The 21,099-nt window shown below is 36.4% G+C and overlaps 1 protein-coding gene across 1 annotated transcript; it reads right to left on the bottom strand.

Moving 5' to 3' along the window:
• Positions 1-400: 400 nt before the first annotated feature.
• CT83 (cancer/testis antigen 83) lies at positions 401-1,517 on the bottom strand. The gene is made up of 2 exons (XM_057717583.1): positions 1,443-1,517; positions 401-709 (listed from the first exon to the last, which is right to left on the bottom strand). Exons 1-2 carry the CDS (start codon positions 1,515-1,517, stop codon positions 401-403), a joined length of 384 nt encoding a protein of 127 aa, XP_057573566.1.
• Between the last annotated feature and the right edge of the window lie 19,582 nt (positions 1,518-21,099).

Raw genomic sequence — 21,099 nt, 5'->3', positions numbered from 1 at the left:
AACAGTGGTAAGAAAGACTAGTCTGCATGATGGAAAGGGTTCCATCAAATCCCATTTACTTTAATGCAAACTTGGAGACATTTACAGTATTGTATTGTAAACCATTAGAAAAAAACCGTTTTTCACACTTGAGCAAAATTAAAATCACTATATCTCAACTATATTCTTTTTACTGTAGCTTATTTAAAAAGAAAACAGCTCTTGAACTGTTTGTTTCTCTATTGTGCTTTCATTCCTTCCCCAGTAAAATATATATTAGCAACATAATCAATTCTTTAAATGTGAGTAAGCAAACTGACAAATGTCTGGATTTTGTATCTGACCTGGCATACCCTCCCCTTTTAAATATAATTCATTTAATATAAACACATATAATCAAATGAATCCACTCAAAGTGCCTTTAATGATTGCCTCCACCGTCATGACATTCTGTAGGCTTGTCAGTGGATTTCTGGTTAACTAATGCACCGTTTAAACCCTTAGTAACTAGAAATTGTTCCAATTCAGCCAGCTTGTATTCCACAATCCTGAGGTTTACCAGTATTCGCTTCTGCATGGCTATCGAGTGTGGGAAATTAATTAAGCTATCCCGAGAGAGACTGTTGACTGAAAGACTCTTAACAGTATTGCTCTTAGTTGATATAGTAGAAGAGGATGATCTTACTAGTGCAAGAGCAGTCGAATTTGATGACATTTCACCAGTGTTTCTCTGTAAGGGAAGGAAATTATACACATGTAGTTTATTGAGTTTAGCAATATCCAAATACCACCAAATAATATCCTTTGCCTTGAATGACCAAAATCAACTGACTGTCCTCCCCCAAGATCAAAAATCTGTTGAATGAATATATTGATTTAGAAATATGCCCTTCCCAAATACAGACTGAGGGAAAAAAATATGAAAGTAGTCTTTTATAATGCACAAATGCCATATCCTTGGCTTGCATTTCTTGGGCATTCCAGTAGGTCTATACTTGGACCCGTCTGATTCTTACTTAAAGGCACTTCGCTTGTAACTTTAAATATCACCAGGAAACCCACATTTAATTATTTGTGAATGCCCCAAAAAGCTCTCATAGAGATGGCTGAAAAGGAAACTACAAGGGAGGAAGAGGCAAACAGAAACACATGGGGCAGTAGAAGCCAGAGAAGAAGAGAGAAGGTACAGATTTTTACAAGGGGAGGTGGTGGTGGGGAGCGGGTGCTTTCTGCTGTACTTTTCAAGTGGGTGAAAAGTGACCATATCACTTAGCTTGGGGTAAAGAGTCAATTATCTGGGGCTCTTTCAAAAGAAAAAGGAATAAGGTGACCTCTCCTCATTCTTATTATACTATTTCACTATCTTTCTACTCTCTTAAACACGCTGCCGCCCCCCTCCCCCGCCCCCTAACCCATGTATTCATTGAGCTTCATCGAATTCCAGTCGCTCTTAAACACTTCACCTGAAACTGGGTTTTCCAGAAGACAAATATGAAGGCGAACAGAACGCCGCTCACGAGCAGGAACAGGAGACTCATGGCTGCTCTTTGACCTCTTCACTCTTCTCGGGCATCAACACTCAGCTGGCAGTTGGGAAGCAGGGGGCCGCTAGCCGCCCGGACCTGGGAAGCCACGGGCCAGGACACTAAGCGTCCCGCACTGCCTGGTGCAAGTGGGCATGGGCGGCAGCGTCCGCTTTATATACTGGAGAGAGCGTGTGACCTCACAATGGAGCACGCGGGGGGGGGGGGGGGGGGGGCGCGCTACGTCACAATCTGATGACAAAACACAGGCTTGCAGGAAACCAGGCGGTGCCTACTAATCGCCCACCTGGTTACAGTTAGAGACAATGGGAGAGTTTGGGATTTGGGGGAAGCTGAAACACAGCAGAAGTAAAGACTCCAAAATGACTAGTTAAATACTAGATTTTAAAAGTGCTCCTCCCCCCCCCCTTTTTTAAGATAAGTTTATCTTTGCTGCAACCACTCCATTATTCATTTCAAAAACAAGTTCAAAAACAAGGTAGAAATGCACTGTAAAAGTAGTTACCTACAAATTGTGAGTCTCGGCCAAATACCTCCTCCTTACCCGTGCTATTTTAGGATTCACTCCAACCCTATCACATTGAGATAGTTAAGGTACATTTGTGTTACTCCACAGTTTAAAAAGTAATCCCAGGGTCATTTCTGATATAGTTCTCACAACAGTTTTGTGCTATATGTATTTTTAATACTGTGTCTACTGTTGGAAATGTAGAAACAGATTCAGGTGTCAATTCATTTGCAACTAGTAGCAAAAGCACAACTTGAATCCACAGAGTTTGTGTCCTGAGAGAAACTGACCATTCCCTCATCCTCATCCCCATCCCCAGGACCGCTACCTACACTTGTGAGCCTCAATTTTTTTAAATAAAGAAATTATTTATTTATTTATTTATTTATTTATTTATTTTTATATCTCAGTGTGGTGGCTTCTCTTGTTGCGGAGCACGGGCTCTAGTGGTTGTGGCACTCAGACTCAGTAGTTGTGGCTCTCGGGCTCTAAAGCACAAGCCTAGTAGTTGGGGTGCACGGGCTTAGTTCCTCTGCAGCATGTGGGATCTTCCTGGACCAGGTCTCAAACCCATGTTGCCTGCATTGGCAGGCGGATTCTTAACCACTGTGCCACCGGGGAAGTCTGAGCCTCAAGTATTTACTATTCTCTACCCAAGGAATTGAATAGTATATTTGGATTAGTTAGTGAGAGGGGACAGACACAGGAATCATTGTTCTAGACAAGTTAGAAATGTTGAAGAAATTCAGGTAAATGTACAAAATGACACTGAAGTAAAACTCAGAACTAAAAGCAATAGCCAGGGTAACCTCAAAGATGAGTGTCAAACTGTAACCCACTAACTCTGCTTGGGGAATAACTCAAATCTTCATATAGATAGGAAGGAGAGGAATTACATTTATACATTTTTCATATCAAACTTATTTCCCAATCATGAGTTCAAAGCTTGAAGATTTATTTATATAACACGTTTATTAAACACCCACATAAAGGGTAGGCACTGTGTTGTATTCTGGGAATATGATTATGAGCAAAAATAAAGACTATTCACCTGAAATGTGCACTCTAGTGTGAGAGAGACAGTAATCAAATATTCACAGAAATAACGTAGCAGTATTAATGAGATGAGTGATAACAAGAAGTACATGATGGCACAGGAGCTTATAATAGGATATGAGATGTAAAGGAGAGTGAAGGTCCTGGTGTTATGGCTTATTCAATTGGATGGATGAGAGATAATCAGGTATGGGGATGCTGATCAGGAATTTGGTGTTGGACATGTTGAGTTTGAGGTGACTTTGAAACATGAAATAATTGATCTCAGGGAAATAACTGAAGAGGTACATTTGTGAGGTATCTGCATGTAAATGACAATTGAAGCTCTAGGTGTGTAAGAAATTCCCTCATGTCAGCGTAGGACGTACAAACTGAAAGAAAAGTTAGAATAGAGTGTTGAAGGATTTAAATATTTAATAGTCGGGTAATAACACTTCCTTTGGCATGTAATTGTGGTTATCTTAACATCTAATTTCTTATTTCATCAAATAAAATGAGTGAAGCCCAGTAACGTTGTCTCTAACAACAGAATTTTGAATTTTGATCCTACTGGTATCCAAGGAAACACTTCAAAAATTTTGGAAAATATTCTCATCACTCACATTGACTGTTGCCAACCGTTGACTTTTTTGGGCGTTTTATTATTGTTGTAAAGTATATAAAACATAGAATTGAACATCTTAGCCAAATTTAAGTGTACACTTCTGTGGCAGTAAGTACATTCACATTGTTGTGCAACCATCACCACCATCCATCTCCAAAACTTTTTCATCTTTCCCAACTGAAAATCTGTACTCATTAAACACTAACTTCCTATTCTCCTCTCCACCCATCCCCTGGAAACCACCATTTTACTCTCTGTCTCTATGAATTTGACTACACTAGGTACCTTATATAAGTGGAATTACACAGTATTTGTTGTGTTGTGACTGGTTTATTTTACTTAGCATAATGTCTTCAAGGTTCATCCATGTTGTTGTCCTTGTCAGACTTTCTTTCCTTTTTAAAGCTGAATAACATTCCATTGTAACAATAACTTAAACAAACAAAAAGAGTTGATTAAAAGACAAGCAATTCAGTATGGGCATGGGAGATTCATAAATGTATTAGGAACCCTGGTTTGTTATACTCTGTTGTTTTGTCATCTTCAACATACATCTTCCACCTCATGGTCCAAGATGGTTGCCAAACTGTTCTGTTACCAGGCTGATGGAAAACGCGAAGAAGGACGTGCCTCCTCTCTTTTAAGGACATGTCCTCAAAGTTGCACATGATACTACCACTTTCATTTTACTGGCCAGAATATGGCCAAATCTAGCTGCAGAGGAGGCCAAGAAATACAGTATTTGTTCTGGGTACTGATAAGCCCAATGAAAATGTATGGTTATGCTACTGAGAAAGAGAGGATGAAGAATTATTGAAGGATGTCTGTCAGTCTCTGTGACATCTTCTGGAGGAGGGGATTTAGATTTTGTCTCGGGATACCAACCCATCCTTGCACTCATAAGACTCACATGATCTCCATCACTTGTAAGAAATTGATATTTGAAGATTAGAGAAAATGAGGAGAGGACAGCAATCTGGCTTGTTCAGAATTCCACCCATCTACCTCTTCCGCCTTGCTTTAATTGAAATTGTCTAAAAATGGTTCTGCCCTTCCAATTGTTGTTCTCCCAGAATGAGTTCCGAGTAGATCACACCTACTCGAGGCCATGTGACTGGGCCTACTGCATTAACCATCTATTTGTTGATACTTTTTCCTATTAACTGACATAATTTTGTGCTTATTTCTGTAAAAACAGAAGAACATAAAATGTGTATTTTATGAAATTCAATTAGGATATATTTTAGGGAAACTAAATAAAAATGAACTAAGAAACATATGTTGGATTTTTTCTTTCTGATCATGAATTCTCTAGTCACATATTTCATCAACAGAGGGCATTGTAGGTTTTTTTCATCTTTTTTTGGTTGCTCTGTACTTTTCAATTATAGCTTCCTTTCATTTGGAATTGCACCATATTATCCAGGGTCAAATTAATAAATGGTATGTTGTATTTGTTAAATATACCACAGATCATTGAACTGTGACACCATAACCCAGACTTCACCACATGTAAATTTTGCTGAGAACATGCCCTTTCAAATTAATCATAGTTGAGTCAAAATTACTGGACCATATTTCTTTTCTTTGAAAAGAAAAAGGATAAAGACTATAAATGTTATGATCAATCCTAACCTGAGACATTGTTTCTCTACCCCCATAACACCCCTGATGTTGTAATATAGGCAAAATAATAGGATTATATAATCTGAATGACAATGCTTAAATCTAGTATTTTATTTTCAGTGACACTGTTTTACTTTAAGTGACATTTAGAGCTTATTTCAAGTGACCTTTAGATCTGTAATATGTTCTGGAAAGTATTAAGGGACTTGGAAGAAAAATTGCTTTTAGCTTTTTCACTAAGAGAATGAGCTACAATGTCCATCTCAAATTGTTTGTCACTGAAACTTTGAAATGCCAACTTGAAAATTTTATTAAAATATAATTTGCAGCCTTTTATAACTTGTAATAATGGAAAATATTGATAATTGTTCTTAATGTTGATGGGAAATTTAAGTACAATACACGATTTTTCTGGTAATATGTATAATTGAGTTGTCTAAAATAAACCAGGTTTTTTTTTTTTTGAGGGGTGGTGTGTGTGTATGTGTATGTGTGTAAGTGATGCCCTAAAAGAGCTCAGTAGCGAACAAAACAGACAAAAATCCTGTTTGCAGCTTGTATTCTATTGGGAAGCTATATTCAAATTCCCAGACTGATTATGTATGTTTTTTTTTCAGATCTTCATGTAATATTTAATTAACCAGTAATTTAAAAAGTCAGATCATGGCAAAAGGGGGAAGGCTCCCTAAAGACTTTTTTGAAGCTAACATAACCCTGACATAAAATCTTGCCAAATATAGCACAGAGAATTTAGACTGATTCGCTTAAAATGAAAAAAAATCTAAAATAAAGCACTAAGCAAATAAAATATGGACAATATTTTAAAAATAATATCACCAAATATAATTTATTTCAGAATGTTAGGATGACAACATTAGGAAATCTCTTACTATATCATTTCCATAGGTTAAAAAACCCCCCAAAAGCAATGATATTATAAGACTATCTCAATAGATGTGCAAAAGAGGCAGTTACTAAACTTCAACACCCATTTCTGGATGAACAAAACGAAGCGTTAATTTTTTAAAAGCCTAGGCATGAAAGAATAGGTCCTTAATATTATGATATTGAGATGAAAAAAATAACCAACATCATCTGTGACAGTGACACACTGGAGACATTATAATCGACATCAAGACCAAGTCAAATGTGCTCCATAACTATAATCATTTAACAACAGTATAGAAATTCCAGTGAATGCAGTAAGAAATATCTGCATAGAAAATCTAAAAGATTCTACACAAAAATTCTTAGAACTAATGAGTTTAATAAAGTACCTGGATACAAAGTAAATGAACAGATTAAAGAGCTTTCTTATATACTGATAATCACTAGAAAATATAGTAGGAAAACAAGACCACTTACAATGGCAATATAATATACAAAATACCCAGAAACAAAAAATAAAAAATTGGCTGAAGAAAATTACAAAACTTTACCGGGAGAGATACAAGATTTACGTAAATGTAGAAAAATAACATGTTCCTGGATAGGAAGACTAAACAATATAAACATGCCAAGTTTTCAAAAACTCAAATGTAATTTTGCTGTAATTCAGATCAAAATCCCAAGAGGATTTTTGAAGCTTGAGAAAATGCTTTTAACATTCATTTGGAAGTTTTAAAATATGAGACAGCCAAGAAACTTTTGAAGAACAAAAATAAAGAGAAGATACTTGCTTATATAAAAATGTATTAAAGAAACACTTTTTAAAACAATGTGGTGTTAGGACAGGAATATGTAGACATAGAAAGAGACTGGAAAACTCAGAATAAAGATGAATTTTCTAGTAGAAAATTGGTAAGAACATAAAAAAAGAAGTAAAACAATTGACAAAAAATTACAATAATAATAGTCTAGCAATCAAAGAAATAAAAGTTAAAATGAGGTGTATATACTGATATTTGACTAATATTTTAAAGACACTAATCCTCAGTGATGAATGTGGGTACTCATTCTTCTTTATCCAGTCATCTATCAATGGGCACTTAGATTGTTTTCATATCTTGGCTATTGTACACAATGCTGCAATGAACATAGGGGTGCATATTGCAAATCAAAACCACAATGAGGTATCACCTCACATCTGTCAGAATGGCTATCATCAAAAAGACAACAAATAAATACTGGTGAGAATGTGGAGAAAAGGGAACTCTCACGCACTGTTGATAAGAATGTAAACTGGTGCAGACACTATGGAAAAGAGTATGGAGGGTCCTCAGAAAATTAGGATTAGAGGTACTATACGATCCTTTCATAGGTTTATTGACTATTCGTATTCCTCTTCTGTGAATTACTTGTCTGTATTCTTTGAGCATCTTTTAACAAGTTTTTTAAAAAACCAAATATATAGGAGTTCTTTATGGATTTTTGACCTCTCCCCAACTTGGTTTTGGTTATACATGTTGAAAATGTCTTCTCCCAGTTGTATCTTCTAATTTTACCTTGTCTTTTGTCATATTAAAAAATATTAATTATTACATACTCAAATTTTGATATTTTACTGTATAGTTTTAGCTTTGGGTTCTTGTATGAGAAAGCCACTGGCCCTCACAAATCATAAAGATATTCCTCTATGTTTTCTCTGATACTTTTTTTCCTATTTGGTTTTTAAATCCATCTGGAATTGATTTTTATTATTAAGTGACGTCGGATTCTAATTTTAGTTTTCTTCATATATAGTCAGTTGATCCAACACTATTTATTGGAAAACTTGTACTCTCCTCACTAATTTTAACATCATCTCTATTATATGCTAATTTTTCATATATGTACAAATGTGTGCATATACACTTGGCTTCATTTTAGTTTCATTAGTCTGATGGTTCCATCAGTATCACACTGTTTTTTTTTTTTTTTTTTTGGCACACGGGCTTAGTTGCTCCGCGGCATGTGGGATCTTCCTGGAGCTGGGATCGAACCCATGACCCCTGCATTGGCAGGCGGATTCTTAACCACTGCGCCACCTAGGAAGCCCATCACACTGTTTTAATTAGTATAGTTGTATAGTAAATTCTTATATGTATTATTTTTGTGATTAATTCTAAATATATAACCATTTTCTGTATGATTTCTTCTCTGAACCATTGATTAAGAAAAAATTGTCCTATTTTTTTACAAATCTGTGCTTTCATCGTGGTCTTCATTTATTTTTATAATCTCTGTAATCATTTTAGATATTTATAGTTGCTTTTCTATTGTTCTATTACTGTATTGTGTTTGGAGAATGAAATCAGTCATTTAGCATAGGTTTTCTTTACGGCCTAGCAATTTTTTAAAGGAAACTTTAAATTTTAGAATAGCTATACATTCACAGAAAAATTGCAAAGCTAGTACAAAGCGTTTGCATATATCCATACCCCTGCAATTAACATCTTACATTAGTATGGTAAATCTGCCACCATCAATGAACTAATATTGGTACAATATTTTAAGCTAAAGTCCATATTTTACTCTGACTTCCTCATTCTTTTTTTTTAAATCTAATGTTCTTTTTCTATTCCAGGATCCCATCCAGGAAATACAATACAGTTAGCCATCTTGTCTCCTTATGCTTCTCTTGGCTCTCAGGTATTTTGTAGAATGTCCCTTAATTACGGTTTCTGCTGGTGTCCTTATTTTACCATTCTCAGTGAAGTATTGAAATAGTACCTCCCTTTATGTCCCTTTTCCATCTCTGTTTTATAATATAGTTGTCTTAAATATTTCTTCTACGTACATTTAAAGCCACTTCAAACAATTTTACACTTTTTTTAAACCAGCAAATATAATTTAGAAAACTCAAGAGGAGAAGAAAAGCATACTGTATTTACCCATATTTTTGCTTGCCATACTCTTTCTTACTTCCTGATGGTTCAAGGTTCTTTCTTTTATTGTTTCCCTTTGGTTTAGAGGAATCCTTTTAGCTATTCTTTTACAGTATGTTTGTTGGCAAGAAATTCTCTTAGTTTTTCTCTCATCTGAGAATGTCTTGATTTTCCCGTTATTACTGAAGGTATTTTTTGCTGGATATACATTTATGGCGTTGCCAATTTTTTCCTTTTAGTTAATTCAACATCTCTATCTATGCTCTCGGACTTGGCATTTACTGATTGTCTATTCCTGTTCTGTTTGGGATCAGCCAGGTTCTTAGCATGATGAGTGACTTTCAGTTGAAATTTGGACATTTTCATATTATGAGACTCTGGGATTTTTTGCTGATTTTCTCTTTTCTCTGACTCTGCTCTGGCAGGGGAAGAAGAGATGCTGCCTCATTACTGTCAGCTTGAGTAGAAGCAAAGTTTCCCAACTTGGCTTCCACTGACATCTGAGCGTTGGAGGAGGGTATATTCATTTCTGCTGTTCAGAGTGGACTTCCAGCTCCCCACATGGTCTGCACTGACACCATGGTAGGGGTTACTATACTGCCTCTATGTAATGGTAAAAGTCCTGACTCTCCACTAGGCCTCTATTGACACAACCCCAGCATTGAGGGAATACGATGCCTCATTAATGGTGGGTAGGGAGTAAGCTCAGGACCCCCATGTAGTATCCACTGACATCATGGGGATGGGATTCCTTGCAGGGATTGGAGTTGAAAGTCCCTGTTTTCTATTTGACTTTCTCTGAGCCACCTAATCAGGGGTTTTGGAGATTCTTGTTACATACAGCCTTGTGAACGTAGATGTGTAGGTTCCCCATTTGGTCTTTGCCATCATGGGTAAGGGTTGGGTCACATTTTTTCCTGTGGTGCCTGAGTGTAGTGGTTAGGTTCTAAGATGAGGATCTGAGCCCACTGCTTCTATTGTCTGGGAAGCACAGTCTCCACAAAATGTCAGATGATGTTTTAGACACATACATTCTACAGGTTTGGCACAGTTCATTATTATTTTTTTAATTAATTAATTAATTTATTTTATTGGCTGTGTTGGGTCTTTTTTGCTGTGAGAGGGCTTTCTTTTTAGTTGCGGTGAGGGGGGGCTACTCTTCGTTGTGGTGTACGGGCTCCTCATTGCCATGGCTTCTCTTGTTGCGGAGCACGGGCTCTAGGTGCTTGGGCTTCAGTAGTTGCAGCACGTGGGCTCAATAGTTGTGGCTCATGGGCTCTAAAGCGCAGGCTCAGTAGTTGTGGTGCACGGGCTTAGTTGCTCCACAGCATGTGGGATCTTCCTGGGGCAGGGATCGAACCCATGTCCCCTGCGTTGGCAGGCAGATTCTCAACCACTGTGCCACCTAGGAAGCCCCAGTTCATTATTTTTTCCTTGAAAGCCTGAGCTGGACAGAAGAGGTTAAGGTGAATCCAATGAAGATATGGTGAAAGCCCTGACCAGAGTCACATAAAATTTGAAAGGAACTGCTGTCACCTAGTCTCCACATTAATCTAGCCCGGTAACTATTGGAAGATTGACTGTGAAAAGTGGTTTAAAATATAGGTATTTTTGACTTAGGGGAAAAACTATTTCAACTAAATTGAAGTCATTTCAATTGAAAAAATGTTCCTGTTTATGATTATTACTGAATTTTATATGTGTTTTTAGGTGCTAGTTCTTATGTTTTGCTTTATTTATTCAGCTTCAGGAAATGACTGTGGGTGACTGTATACAGAGAAATAGGAACTGCACCTTAAAATGAGCTAGACTTTTTCCTTCCCATTACATCTTATTTATTTCCTGGTCTTTTTCAGTCCTAAAGCTGATAATGGGGAGTATTATTCTGGACTCTATTTTAAGATCAGTCTATAGTACATTGGACTTGGTATCCTACTGTTATTATTGTTCCTTGAATTTTGCTCTAAATTATATTGTAATAATTCAGTAGAAAGTGTATTAAAATTGTACTCAAAAAAGAATAGTCAAGCTTTAAAGAAATAAATGTGAATGAAATTCTACAAATTGATAAGAAAATATGGTGAGATTGAATGCTGGACAAAAATCTGTAAACCTCCAAAGATAGTAACAAACCTATCCTTTTAGCAGGTTATTACTTAAATTCACCTATGAGTTTTGACTGTTCATTGCTATCTTTTTTGAATCAACTTTACCAAAGTTTAGAGATGTATTTGAATGTATAATTTTAAGTTTTTGCCTTTAGTAATATGTGCATGTGTGTGTACTTTATTACAAAATGAAATAACAAATGCCCCTTTCCTTTCCCCCAGAATCTAGTTGCATCGACTTGATAGCTCAATTTAAAAAATCTTAAGCCCCCTTAGGAAAAATCCTGAAGGATTTTTCAGCCTATTTGTGACTCTGTATATTTCTTTAGTTATCAGGTAGCAACACTTACATTGTAGAAAGAGCATAGATTTTTCTAGTCAGAAAATTAGTATTCAAATCCTCTTTGTTTCAATTACAATATTCATGACCTCAAGCCAATTATTTAATATCACTAGAACTCAATTTCCACATCCATAAAGTGGGGAAGTTTTAGCATCTGCTAACAGAGTCCTCTAATTAGACCTGGCCATTTTTATAAGCAAAGTGTCTGTCTAGTTTGTCACATAATTTGAGAGATTCAGTGATAATTACCCCTAAATATTTCTTCCATGGATATAGCTGTAGTATTTATTATTTATTTATTTAGAATTTATTTTATTTATTTTATTTTTTGGCTTCATTGGGTCTTTGTTGCTGCATGCAGGCTTTCTCTGGTTGCAGTGAGTGGGGGATACTCTTTGTTGTGGTGTGTGGGCTTCCCACTTTGGTGGCTTCTCTTGTTGTGGAGCATGGGTTCTAGGTGCTCAGGCTTCAGTAGTTGTGGCTCGTGGGCTCCAGAGTGAAGGCTCAGTAGCTGCTGCGCACGGACTTAGTTGCTCCAAGGCATGTGGGATCTTCCCCAACCAGGGCTTGAACCCGTGTCCCCTGCATTGGCAGGTGGATTCTTAACCTCTGTGCCACCAGGGAAGCCCCTTAGCTGTAGTATTTGAAATTCCCATTTCATATTTACATAGGAGCTATTGAAACTTTATTTAAAAATGTACATTTTTCTGAACAAGGTAAAATTCTGAAGCCATTATTAGGTAGTAAGAGTTAATGAAATTTTTTTTCTGTCCCCTAAAATCTTGATATCCAGAGTACTGTCCCCAAACTAGCAGATGTGGGTGTCGCCAAGGGGCTCGTTAGAAATGCAGGCCACAACCCAGCCCTACTGTATGAGAATATGTATTTTAATAAGATACCAGTGAGTCATAGGCACATTAAAGTTTGAGAAGCACTTATCTGAATGACTTCTGGAGAAATGGGATAGCTTTTGACGAGGAAAAGTGGTTCAAGTCTGAGTAGGAGAGAAGAACATTACCATAGTAGGGGGCGTGCATATTCAGATGATAGCAGGAAGGCAAAGCCCAAGGAGAGGAGACAGAAAGAGGGTTCCAGAAGGGACATGCAACCTATTTCCCAACCCCTAAGGAGATATATCCTTCATGACAAAGAGAATTGGTAATCTGGAGAAAAAAACAACCAAAACCGACTAAACAGAGTGAGAACAACGGAAAGAGCACTTCAGTGCTATGGGGACAATTTTCATTTTTCTTCTGGGCTAGTAAAACATCCTAGAGGACTTGGAATCATGAACAAATTTACGTTAGTTTACGTTCATCCTACAAAGCATAAAATGCCTGATCACTTCTGGTACATAAATCTAGGACACATTCTGCTCTAAAAGCCTTATTCCTTGGACTTCCCTGGCAGTCCAGTTGTTAAGACTCTGAGCTTCCACTGCTGGGGGTACGGGTTCAATTCCTGGTCGGGGAACTAAGGTCCCGTGTGCTGCATAGTGTGGCCAAATAAATAGATAAATGCCTTATTCCTGAAAACCCCTTGGCTTTGAGCCCACTTATGAAAAGGTACTTGATTTCATCCAGTCAATGAGCATATGTCTTTGTATAAATCAAAATCTTTCTGAAGTTTTAATAATCATTCCACTAATTGTATAGCAGGGCCATTTTTTTGTTTTTTGAATTTTAGTCCACAACATGAATCAATTCATTGGCTGAGAACAAGTTAAAAATAACCAAACTTTGGAAGTGACCTCTGGAAGGTCTGCTTGAAGAAGTGCCAAGAAGTCTCTGCTCCAGAGATGTTCTCTCTGTGATTCACAGCATGGCATCATCAGCATTGCTTCTGGAGAAGGCATATCATCTCCTTTGGTATTTGAAAATGGATGAATTAGAAGTCAGACTGTGAAGTAAAATTGAGTGAATGACAAAAAGGACTTGAGATTTTTTAATTAGTGAAAACAGTGTATATTGAAACCATATGAATCCATGTATCTATATGTCTAATACCTATAGCTATATTTATATTTATGGAAAACGTTGGTTGTCAATGTGTACTTTAATAGCTTTTGTAGTTAAGGAGGAGATGTTCTGATAGCAGTATATTCACAGGTAATCTTACCCTTTGCAGAATAGTAAACCTTGTTTCATTTTTTTCAGCAAATATATCCTGTATCACTTGCTTTATCCAAAGAACTAAGCTAAGCATTACGGTGGGTACAGATTGTCTTAGAAAAAGACTCTATGTGCTTATGGTCTAGTAGGAGAGACAAGACATTCTAATACAATGCAAAAGTGTTATAAACAAAATGTTTCTGGAGCGCTCAAGGGAGCAGGAAATTAATTACAGCTTGGGAGAAGACCCAAAGCCCAATGGAAGAAGTGGCCTTGGAATGAAACCTTCAGAAACAAGGATTGTAATTGGCAGGCATGTGAAGTGAACGCATTCTGAGCAGAGAGAACAGTAGAGTACAGTATAAATAAAGGAAAGGCAGATGGTATTTAAGGAATTGCTATAGTCCTGTTCCTGTGCAGGGCAGCGGAGGGAGATAGGGCTGGAAAGCTGTGTTGGGAAGATGGTTTTCAAACAATCCTACACATCAAAATCTTCTGGAGAGCTCTTGGTAATATCAAATTCCTGGGCCCCACCCTAAGAGTTTTTGATTCAAGAGGTGTGGGATGGGGATCCCAGAAAGTTTTCTATTGGAAAAGGTCTCCCAGATGATCTGAGGCCCAGTGTTTTTAAGTCACTGAGTTAGAGACATACTGCAAAGGTAGACAGAGGTAATTTAAGAAAGATTACTCTGGCCTCAATGATTAGAAAGGATTGGAGAGTAGAAAAGGAATAGGCAGAACCAGAAATTGAACACAGAGGTAATAGTCCAGCTGTAAGACAATAGCCCATAACTGGGCAGCAACAATGGAAATGTAAAGAAAAGCCAAGGTGTGTGAGATATTGCTCTGAAGAAGGATAGGATATAGGGACTGAATGGGGGTAAGAGAAGTCCAGGAAGAAGGTTAGATCAATGATGACTGTGAAATTCAAGTTTAGGTGACTGAATGAACAGGAATACCATTATCCAACTTAGAATACAAAAATTAAGTGAAGCTCTTCTATGTGTCATTATGAAGAGATAACCTAATAATAAGCATTTCTTGACACCCATTACTTTAGGTTAATCTCCCTATTATACAGTTTCATAGCACTCTGTATCTTCACCTGTAGCATGTCTTAAAGTGTAATTTCATATTAATTAGCATGGCACTTTGATTACTATCTACGTGTCCTATTAGACCACCAGTCCATGAGGGCAGGGAACCACAATATCTGAAAAATCATAGGAACTCAATACATTTTTAGTTGATTCAATTTTTCTACATGAGTGGTTGAGTAGACAAAAAAATGAACTTTTCAGTAACTCATTAAGATTAGTAGTATATGTTACTGGTACAAAAATATTTACACAAGAAGGATTTAATGGTAACTGTACATATTTTTACTCCAAGTGTTTCATAATATACAATGGTAAAATTATGCATTTTCTCTCAAGTTAGTGGGACAAAAAATTGAATAAACTAGTTTTGATGAAAGACTCTCTAGACAAGATTATGTATGCTTACTTGAACAAGAAAAATTCCAAACATTTTAGAAGCTCCATCTGAGTGTTTGCCTATTGTAAGAAAAGTATGTGCACAATAGATTTGTTTTTATAATTCAAGGTCATAGCATATGATTCTGTGTGAATTTTGGAAATTCCAGGTTGCCTTTTTATAAAATAAAACAAAATTACATAATGAACTCACTCTTCATTAAACCCTGAGGATCTGGGTCTGTACACTACTGCGTCCTGCATGATCTAAAATAAAAATAACCCAGAGGAAATTTACAGAGATAAAGTTCTTTTTTTTGTTCAAAATCTACCCAATCCTCTGTCTTACTTTTGAATAATAATGCACCATTGTTCTTCTTCCTCATTTTACTCAGAAGCTAAAATGGTTAAAAGACTTGAAGTTTCTACATTTAGTTAGTGCCAGGACTAGACTATTAGGGAAATGGGACAATTAGGGATAACATTTATCAAATGTGTCTTGTATGTGACAACACTTTAAACATATATCTGTTTAAATGGCACAACTCTACTACATGATAGGTGTTATCCCGTTTTTATAGACAAAATATTGAGGCTCACGATAATGCACTTTTCTTGTGTCACAGAGTAAGTTGTGGAGTGCTGATCAATATTTGATTCCAAACACCGTGGTTTTCTCCCCCTCAATGCTTTATTTTCAATTAAATAGCAAAACTAGAATTAAATAAACCAGGTGCTGCATTGTAGAGCCAATAATATTTTATAATTGTGCTTATTTGGCAAATTAAGGCAACAGACCAGGTAGAATGGCAAAGAAAATAGCTACCTCTTTTTATATTACATACACTATTCTCCCTTATCCAGAAATAATTAGTTATATGAAAAAGGTCAAAAAGCAAACAAGATTAATATTTGTACAATTTTTAAAATTGAAATATAGTTGATGTATAATATTACATTAGTTTCAGGTACACTATATAGTAACTTGACATTTACATACATTATGAAATGATGACCACAAGTCTAGTAACCATCTGTAACTGTACAAAGTTATTACAATATTTTTATTACAATATTATTGACCATATTCCTTATACTATGTGTTACATCCCTGATATTTATTTATTTTATAACTGGAGGTTTTTACCTAATACCCTTCACCTATTTTACCCTACCACTGCTTTCCCCTCTGGCAATCACCCTTTTGTTCCCTGTATCTATGAGTCTGTTTTCATTTTGCTTTGTTTGTTTTGTTTTTTAGAATCCAGGGTACACATACACACATATGTATATATGTAAAGACACACTTTATATAAATATGAAGTTGTGTATATCTATATATCTATCTTTATCCATTTATCTAAACCCCATGTGTTTCTTCACAGCATGCTGTGTCCTAATTCTGCTGATTTCCACCACAGTGTTCCATTCTGATATCTTTCTGGGAAACAGAACAATTTCAGCAGGAACATTTTCATCCAAAGGGTGAGTATGTTCCTACACTGTAAACAGAATGAGAACTTACGTGAATATCGGCAAGGTTGAGATAATGTAGGTATCATTTGAGCGACCTGCAGCACTGACTCAGAAAGGCCAGACCTCAAAGAGGCAGAAGAGTGTAGCTCCAGGTAAACAGAGCATATAGCAAGAATCATCATACATTTAGGGAAATGTGGACTGGAAGTTGGAAGATGAGTTGTAAAAAAAGCAATTGTGGGTCACCAAGGATGACTTGGTCTTCTTTTGTAATTTTTGTCCTGTTTTTTTTTTTTTTCCAGATTCCTTTCTTTTTTAAATTGTTGCAAAATATGCAACGTGAAATTCACCATTTCAAAGTGTAAAAGTTAATGGTGTTTAGTACATTCACAATGTTGTGCAACCATCACTACTCTCTAGTTCTAGAACTTCATCATCTTAAAAGAAAACTTCACACCCAGTAAGTACAGATTCCTTTCTTAAAAAAGTGAAGTTAGAAAGCAGCAGTTCAGGCTGGGAAAAAAACATTTAGCTTTAAAATAGCAAGCTTTCTGCTGAAAAAGTATCAGGACCATCTCCAAGTTTCCCAGTCATTCAATTTCTTCCCTCTGCTGCAATGTTCAGGGTGGAACTGTCTCTTGAAATCCAGCCCTTAGACCAAAGGCAGCCATCAGAGAAACCGTTCTCTTTGGTTAGTCCATAGACACAGACTGACAGCTGGAATTTAATAAACCAAGTTGGTTAAACGCTCATTCTTGTCATGAATGAAGAGAATACCATTCAGAACATGATATGACTCCGGTGGGATAGTGCACTTTGGGCATTAAGACCTTCCTTACCACCCATGCACATAAAAACCCTGACAAAACTTGGTGTGTGTGGCTGGAGGTGGGGAGGAATCTTTTGTAGTTCTTGCTTCAAAGGAGAGAATAGAAGTTTGTGACAAAATGTTAACCCGTGATTTAGTGTTTCTAGACAAACAGAAATAAGGAAAGCACCTAAAATGTTGAAGAAATATTGCACAGCAGTGTACAAGAGGAACAAATGGAATGAGGACAGAGCTGAATGAGGAAAGCTGAGGCGTTAGAGCTTAAGGCTTATAAAAAGCTTAATGTAATGGAAGCTACAACTGGAAGAAACTGGAAGGTTTCTTCAATGGAACAGAGCAATCCCGCCTCCAATAGGAAGAGAAAAAGAAACTGATAATTGATTTTCTTCCGCAACAGGCAATGCTCCATTCACAGTAACTGGGCAGGATATTGTCTGCAGAAACCCACCAGATGGTCTGAGTAGAGAAGGAGAATAAGCAAGATGATACAAGAGAATACAAATCCATCATTTTTATTGCAGCATTGCTTGGAGTTTGATTGGAATGGCAGACGGCAAGAGGGTTTTTTTTTTTAGTATGTATTTGATATCTTTCTTTTGGGAACCAATTTATTTTGATATTTTTACCTCAAATGTCGAAATGATACACAGAACTGAAGGCTCTCAGCAGGTTTTCTTAGCTTGTCCCTGGAATGGGGTCAGATTCAATCTCCCTTCTCAGGTTACAACTCATTAGAAGGGAGAACAAGATGACTAACAATTTGAGACAAATGGACCAAACATTTAAAAAGAATACTCAACCATTTTGCATACACTTCTTGGAAAATTTCAGTAAGCAGAGGAGAGAATAATTTTGACTTTAACATGGCTTTAATACAGTTTTCTTAACGGACAAAATAATCTTAAATATTCTCCTTTTAGAATACCAGCAAGGAGTATATTTATATCTTCCCAGAAAGAATCATGATATAGGAATTGAGGTAGTCCACAACCTAAGAAATGGGCTGGCTCCAATATTCCATTGTATGTTGGTTGCTTAGAATTTGTAATACATTTTTCTTTAAAGACAACTTACAGACTAATACACAGGTTAACTTCCAAGCCTGTAATGTATCACAAAACTAAGTCTGAGGTCCTGGTTTTGGGTCATGAGATAAAGGAATGAGAAAAGGGAGGAAAAATAAGAGATTTTTACCCTCTTTCCAGGGTGAATGATCAGTTCAAGGTAAAAATTTAAAACAAGCAAGATTGGTCTTTGATTTGGGGCACATACCAGTGTCCTCAGAGCCACAAAACACTCAATGCCCTCAGGATGCCCTACACAGCCCCCTGCACACTACCGTGAGATTCCAAACAGGCCTGATCTGCTTCTTAAATTGCTGCAGGATCCAACATTATCTATTTTATTTGCCTCTAAAAAAACTGCCATATTTTCCTTTCAAATAATTCATTTTATATCCCAGTGTCAAGAAGAAAACAATCTGCTTTAAGTCCCTTTTAACGCATGGATGATCAATAATCCCTTTTTTGTTGGCATCGATGCTTAAATTGCTCAAAGAGAATTCATGTTAGTCCAAAGATATCTCTAATTAACAGACTTCCTTTGTGTTAATAACATGAGTTGAGACTATTCAAGCAGTGTAGGCAGAATTTTTTCCCGAACCGGAGGCCACCAAACAAGTTAGATATTCCTGAATGATTCTCTCTCTCAGGAGACATTTTCTCTAAAGTGTTTCTGATTTTTAGCTTCTTCCTCTTTTGTTACTTTTGTATTAAAAACAATAACAACAAAAAACCTTTTTACAGTGACATAGTGACTCCTGAGGCAGCGTTGGCGATAACATCAGTATCAGGGGCTTTAGCAGAGATGAAGCAGGGACAGGAATAGAGATCCTGATTTGTGAGGTAGGTGTTTTAAAGTGGAGAAATTGACTGTATCCCCTCTTATGCTCAAATTCACTAGTTTTCAAAATGAATTTAACAATGCATAAGAGCGAGATGTTCACTCTCGTCTAAATCCCAATGAATCATCCACAGTACAAAAACAGTACACACAGCATTTGACAATAATAAATCATAAGATGGTAGAATAATTTAATGTAGATCTTTTGTGAAACAGAGTTGTTTTTCCTCCATGGGGTGATTTTTGCTGGGATGCACTGGGGAAAGTCATGAATAGGCAGCATAAACGTTAGCACCTAAAAACTAAATTGCAAGGCTAACAGAGATTTCATTGATGGTACGTGTTACTGAGCAACACAAGTTGAAAGTTTATAAAAAAAAAAGATGAGTCATCAATTATAATTTCTAGAAAAACACGATTGAAATTCATTTACTTAGTGTCCTAACTCCTGCCAAATCTTTAAAATTTTGGTATCAAGTAGAAGGTATAGATGAAGAAGAACATTAAGCAAGTAAATATAAATTTATCTCTCTGAGAAGCATCAACTAGACAATAAACAGGCCAGAGAAGTAGATGGTATCTCAGAAAGTAAGCAGTAATGAAAGTATTCTCTCCAAGGACAAATGGATCTATTCACTGTGAACTCATCTCTTCCTTAAGCAACCAGTTTGGGGGAGAGTCCCAACCCAAATGGCTGTCCTCTGAGCACAATTCTAGCTATTGTGTAGTAGATATTTCCCATCCCTTCTCAGTGATGCATTTCTGGAGATTCTGAACCTACAAAAGTAATCTTGCTAATAATGGATAAAATGTATCATGTATTAATTATGTATTGGGTTTGGTGGCAATTGTTTTACCCACATTATTTCATTTAATTCTCATAACCCCATGTGAAAAACATTTTAACATCTTCACTTTACAGATGAGAAAAATGAGACTTAGATAGTGTCTTCCTAAGGTCACACAGCTGGTAAGTGGTGGAAAAGAGATTGGAACCCAGATCTGCCAGAGCAAATCCATGCTCTAAATCCATGGTCTTAAAAGTGGGTACATGCATGCTAGCAAGTGTGCAAGAAAACTCACTTGGGTGCTGGAAGCTAGTAATAAGTTGTATATTTAAGTAAAAACAAAAAATGAAAGTTTACCAAAATTTAGTGTTATAGGTTGCCACAATTACCCTCACTAGATCCGAATGTCAGATGGTCAAATGCTACATGTGGTACATGACTTATTTTAGGGAAGTGCGGGCATTTCACTACGTGGAGGGGAAGGCAGTAGTGCCCTGTCACTTTTGGCCTATTGCCACATGTAACAATATGTGTGCTCATTTTAGTGCATTTATGGATTACATTATACACTTTTGAATGGAAAATTATTTATTTAAGAAAACTTGGTTATAGGTAATACTAACATGTAAGCATGAATGAACAAGAAAAGATGGGGCTGACAGTTCTAGTATCAATTTTTTAATCAGTCATAAAAGGAATAAAAATGATGGTACAAACAGATCGGGTTGGAAGATGCCCAAGATATATTTAAAATTTTTTTTTCTGGAATCTATGTAAAATGCAGATGTACATCCACTATCATTAACAATGAATCCCACTCTAAATGTATATTGATAGTATGAAGCCATATTGATTGAGCAAAACATTAAAAATAAGCACTTTGAACATTAACATATATCCCTACAAATACTTCAGCAATGTTTAAAATCATTAAGTTTCCATAT

This window comes from Hippopotamus amphibius, chromosome X (genome assembly GCF_030028045.1).
Source record: "Hippopotamus amphibius kiboko isolate mHipAmp2 chromosome X, mHipAmp2.hap2, whole genome shotgun sequence".
NCBI lineage: Eukaryota > Metazoa > Chordata > Mammalia > Artiodactyla > Hippopotamidae > Hippopotamus > Hippopotamus amphibius.
The sequence above is the reverse complement of the archived record's forward strand: the minus strand, read 5'-3'. Positions and strand labels throughout refer to the sequence as shown.